This window comes from Gossypium arboreum, chromosome 8 (genome assembly GCF_025698485.1).
Source record: "Gossypium arboreum isolate Shixiya-1 chromosome 8, ASM2569848v2, whole genome shotgun sequence".
In the NCBI taxonomy this organism is placed as follows: Eukaryota; Viridiplantae; Streptophyta; class Magnoliopsida; order Malvales; family Malvaceae; genus Gossypium; species Gossypium arboreum.
In genome coordinates this window covers 10066474-10072475 of record NC_069077.1, presented here as the reverse complement: position 1 = coordinate 10072475, position 6002 = coordinate 10066474, and the positions used below count along the sequence as shown (strand labels likewise).

General features: G+C 36.4%; 1 protein-coding gene across 1 annotated transcript; it reads right to left on the bottom strand.

The window, feature by feature from the left end:
- Window positions 1-3602: 3602 nt before the first annotated feature.
- Window positions 3603-4756, bottom strand: LOC108469449 (ethylene-responsive transcription factor ERF026-like). The gene has a single exon (XM_017770330.2). It carries the CDS (start codon window positions 4399-4401, stop codon window positions 3877-3879), a length of 525 nt encoding a protein of 174 aa, XP_017625819.1. The 5' UTR covers window positions 4402-4756; the 3' UTR covers window positions 3603-3876.
- Window positions 4757-6002: the final 1246 nt, after the last annotated feature.

The following is a 6002-nucleotide window of genomic DNA, read 5'->3' as shown; positions in this document are numbered from 1 at the left end:
TGAACAAACCATAGCATACATGAGAGATCCCTCGCACTAGAGTATGGAACATGTGACATGTACTCAATCTCATTATCGATTGAGGAGATAAGGCCGATGAAAGTCCGAAATGGTCGCTAAAGGAGTACTAACGAGCTTAGCACTCTGCATATTGAACACGCAAAGAACTTTCTCAATGTACCCTTCCGACTTAGGTACAATTTACTTGCTTTTCTATCTCGAGAATCTCCATACCAAGTATCTTCTTTCTTGGTCCTAAATCTTTCATCTCAAATTCTTCACTTAGTTGGGCTTTAACCTTTCTTATCTCTCTTTATCTTTTGTTGCTATCAACATGTCATCAACATAAAGAAGTAGATACACAAAAGAACCATCACTATTTTTCTTAAAGTAGACACAACTGTCAAAACTACTTCTTTTGAAATCATGAGAAGTCATAAAGGAATCAAACCTCTTGTACCCTTGTCTTGGTGATTTGTTTCAAACCGTAAAGGGACTTTTTCAAACAAGCAAACATAGTCCTTTTTTTCGAGACTATAAAACCCTCTGGTTGTTGCATGTAAATATCTTCCTCAAGTTCTCCATGCAAAATGCGCTTTTACATCTAACCGCTCAAGCTCCAAATCATGCATGGCAACAATACCAAGCAAAGCTCGAATCGAACTATGCTTAACAACCGGAGAGAACACATCTGTGAAGTCCACTCGGAATTTGATGTAACCGTTTGCAACAAGCCTTGCTTTATATCCGGGTTCTTCAACTCCGGAGTCCCTTCTTTCTTTTAAACACCCATTTACAACTAATGCCTTTTTACCTTTAGGAAGTTTTACAAGATCCCATGTTCTTTTTGTGGAGTGATTCCATCTCCTCTTGCATAGCAAACATCCACTTTTCTCGAGTCTTCACGACTAATCGCCTCGAATAATTAAATGGCTCTTGATTCGCATCTATATCTTCAGCCACATTTAAAGCATAAGCAACTAGATCAACCTCGGCATACTTCTTTGGAGGTTTAATTTCTCTTCTTGTCCTGTTTTTGGCGATAGAGTATTGCGGTGAAGAAGCAACTCTATTCTCAATTTTGTCTTGGCTTGAGGAGTTGATTAGTATTAATCGATGCTCCACCGCTTTTGGTTTTCTTTATTGGAAGAGTCTTTAAGAGATAAGTTAGGTAGCATAGCAGCTTCATCAAAAACAACATCTCTGCTAATCACAACTTTTCTATTTTCAGACACCATAACTTATAGCCTTTTACACCAACTTTATAACCAAGAAAACGATTTAATGGATCTCGGTTCCAATTTTCCATTATCAACATGAGCATACGCAGGACACCCAAAAATCTTTAAATCGAATAATTAGCGGGATTACGGACCATACCTCTTGTGGAGTCTTTTTCTCAATGGCAACGGATGGAGATCGGTTGATCAAAAACATGCAAGAGAGGTCGCTTCGCCCAAAATGACTTGTAAGTTGGCATTTGACAACATACATCGAACCTTCTCCATGATCGTTCTGTTCATTCGCTCGCAACGCCGTTTTTGTTGTGGAGTATGACGAATCGTCAAGTGTCTCATGATCCTTCGACTTGCACAATCTATTAAACTCATCGAATGTAACTCTAAGCCATTGTGCATGCGGAGGTATTTTATCTGCTTTTCCGTCTGTTTTTCAATCATAATTTTCCAAGACTTAAATGTGGAAAACACATCGCTTTTCGCTTGTGAAGAACGCCCAAACTTTTTCGGAAAAATCATCAATAAAGGTTAGCATATAATTAGCTCCACCTCTCGAAGGCACTCGGACGGCCCCACGATCGTAATGGATATACTCCAACGTTTCCTTCGTGTTATGGATTCCTCTAGTGAATCGAACTCTCTTTGCTTCCCAAAACACGGTGCTCACGAAATTCGGTTTGCAAATTCCTTGCCCATTAAGAAGTCCTCTTTGCTTAATTCGCCATGCCATTCTCACTCATATGCCCTAGGCGCATATGCCAAAGTTTAGTAATATCATCATCGACAAGGAAGAGGAAGCGACAATTGCATCACCAAGAATGAGAGAACCTCAAAACATATAACTTGGCAATCTTTCTTTGCCCTTTCATCACAACAAGGACCCTTTGAAATCTTTAAAACCCCACTTTCATTGTGTATCTGCACTTTTGAATCAAGAGTACTCAACGAAATTAAATTTCTTTTCAATTCGGAACATGCCGCACGTCACTAAGTGTTCGACAACTCCATCAAACATCTTAACTTTAATTGTTCCAACACCGCGATTTTACATGAAGCATTATTTCCCATCAAAACAACACCTTGACATCGTTTCATAAGTTGTAAACCAATCCCGATTGGGACTCATGTGGAAGGTGCAACTGAATCAAGTATCCACCTCGCTTACTTTAGAATCATTGATGAAGCAACTAGAAGTTCACCATCACGTAGTCTTCTACAACATCGACTTCACCGGAATTTTCGTTTGTTTTCCTTTTGATTCGCACCTCCTTTTAATCTTATTTTGTAGCTTATAACACTCAGATTTAATGTGCCCTTTCTTCTTGCGAAGTTGCAAGTTTTACCTCTGCTTGAAGATTTCGATCTACCCTTAGATTTACCACGAGGATTCCGTTCCTGTGTTCTACCACGATCATCATCAACATTCCGGTCTTGTCTCCCACGAACAATGAGACCCTCTCCCTGAGAGTTGGGTTTAACCACAAGATGCTTCATCTTATCATACGAGGTTAAAGAATCATAAACCTCATCAACTGTGAGAGACTCGCGGCTATATAAAATCGTGTCTCTAAAGGTTGAATAAGACGGGGGCAACGAACAAAGTAGAATCAACCCTAGATCTTCCTTATCATCTTGAACCTCCATGGCCTCCAAGTTTGAGAGAATTTCTTTAAACACTTTGTTAAGTGTTCGGTACGACGCACCTTCCTCCAAACGATGAGCATAAAGACGCCGCTTCATATGCAACTTGCTTGTTAGAGTTTTCGACATACATATTTGTTCTAGCCTCTTCCATAATGCAATGCATAGTTTTCTCTTTCATCACATCCCGCAAAATTTCGTTGGACAAATGCGAGATGTAATTGTGTTAATGCCTTCGATCCTTACGCTTCTTCTCTTCATCGTTAATGTCGAAGGCATCTTATCTATCCTAGCAGGCATCCTCTAGATCCATCTGCAAGAAGCGCTTGCATCTTAATTTGCCACAACGCAAATCTGTGTTACGATCCAACAATGAATTTCATACTTCAAAACGCCATTACCGTGATCGAGATGAATAACCCTAAGCTCGATACCAATTTGTGAAAAATAAAATAGAATAAAATAAATAAAAATAAAGAACACATAAATTTTACGGAAACCCTTTCGGAAAAAACCACGAGGCAGAGGAGAAGAAAATTCACTATGTCGAAAAATTTTTACTCAAATACAAGAGGAATAGACTATGTCTATTTATAGGCTTGCAAAGCCATATTCTAGTAGGATTGAAACACCTTATCCTAATCAATATAAAATAGATGGAGTTTAATAAGGTTTAAAAACCTTATTCTAAAATAAAATAAAAGAAGTCTAGTTCTATATGGATTTTACTTTTATTTTATTTTCCATCGTATTTTATTTAAATAAGAATTTGGGTCACTTAATTCTAACAGTCATACTCATAAAATTTCCTTATTCATCTTTCATATTTGTTTCTGTTTAACATTATCTTTTTTCTTTTTTCAAAGACCGACAAATTTATGCTCAAAGCTGAATCAGATGCTGTCAAGTCCTACTCATGTCCTTGTGTGAAACCGAAAACACCAAAAACAGGATATCTAAGATCTAGCAGCATTATTAGAAAAATGAATGAAATCATTCAATAGCTCCACAAGCTTTCTCCATCGGAATTCCCCGGCGAATCATCCGATGGCGTCGAGCTTAATCTTAGTGGCGACACCAGCAGTCCCTCCGCCATGTCCACCAGCAAATTAGGAAGGTTTAGAAAGACATCCTTGTCCATATATTCTTCTGTCGACGTCATTTCTTCTTTTTTGGCAGGATGAGGATGACCTGATCCTAGATCAATCTCAATACCTTTACTTTCCGCCTTTTTAAGTAAAGCAGCAGCGGCAGCCGCTTTACGTATATCAGCCGATAATATAGAAGCAGGAAGCGGATAAGAAGCAACAGAGGCAGGGAAGTTAACAAAAGCCTCCGCACCTTTTAGGGTTAGCGCACCCACATCATAGGCAGCAGCAGCCATTTCCGGCGTTGGGTATGTACCCAGCCATATGCGAGTAGTTTTGCGCGGTTCACGGATTTCAGACACCCATTTGCCGCTACGGCGCCGGATTCCATGATACAATGGGTGTTTCCCAGAGGGCGAGGAAGCTGAGGCCATAGTGGCTTTCCGAGGAGTAGGAGGAGGTAATCCGTGACACGTTGGGAGATGGGTTCTGGCACGTGTGACTATTTGTTGTGATGAGGGAATGTTGGTCTAAGGATAATGGTACGGGTCGCGGGGAAGACTGGTTTAATTGAGGCACGTTGGTAGGATTATTGGGGTCAGCCATATATATAAACACACACAAACCAAGATAGAGGAGCAAGTGATGAAGACTTTAAATGAAAGACACAGTTACTTTTTATTGGAAGTTTATAGTATTATGAGTGGGTTTGTAGGGTTCTAGATTTTCTTTTCCTTTTTAGAATTTCAAGTGTTGAGGCTTTTTCTTTTTATTGGATGAAAATTTTGGGTTTATTTATATATAGATTCTCATGCACACGCCTTATTAGTCTCAAAGCTATTACTTAGCTGTTTTCTATTACACACATTGGCACACGCACATGGAAAAAATAAAAAAAAAATTTTAAAACATGTTGCTAGTAATTTTTATCCACCCAAATAATCTCTTGCAAATTGGAAACCCAAAGGGACCGTGTTGAAATTAATAGTTCCATTGCCTAGTTTCGTTGTGGGGGAAGAAGAAGATAGTCATGGATTTCTTGACTCGCCAACCAAATCATTAATACCTCCTTTAATCAATTGATTACTTCTAGTTTATTGATTTGTTTACCTATGGGCTAGGAGCACCTGGTGCGATCCCATTTCCATTTCATAAATTAGTTTAAGTTTTGGCAACATCAAACATATGTTCTTTAAGGATACATTTCGAAATAAAATCACATGCTTTATATTTTCATCATTTCAACCATCACCTAAATTTATATTTTGAAACATCGTAATATAAAATATATAATTTTAAATTTTAAATCAATTTAACATTTCTATTATTTTAATTAATTTAAATTTTTTTCTCAAATAAAATTCAAAACTAATTAAATAATAATTTTTCTTAAAAAGCAAAAGAGTATGCAACAATTTTTCTTAAAATTATAATTATTATATTTACTTTACTAATTTATTTATTTATATATTAGTTATGGTTATAATTATACTTGTGATAATCATTTTCATGAATTATTATAACTATAATTTATAAATTTATTTCATCATATATTTATTAATAAATAAATTATAACAAAAGTAATAATTGTATTAATTTATCATAATTTTTGAAAAATGAGACTAAAAACTATTAAAAGAATTAAACTAGTTAAAAAACAAATGCTATACTAAGAATAATTTAGTAAAATTTATTTCTAATAATCTTATATTTCGTCAATGGAACATTTAAATTTTACCACCCTACCAAATAAACTAAACAAAATAATGTAACATACCATCTAAAATCTTATATTATTGTAATTTTATTAGAAAATGTACCAAATGTATTAAAATATTGTATTCATGGCTAAGAGTTTTGCAACATGTTGTCGACTTAAAGCTTGTGGCAGAAACCTTTTCTGCCAGAGATGAATGCGTGTGTGCTTCCATTAATCTGATTAAGGGGCTTGGTGTAAGAGCCCAAATTTGACCGGGCTGAAAACTAAATAAATAAATAAACAATTGTTTATTTAACAGTCCAAGTCCATGTTACA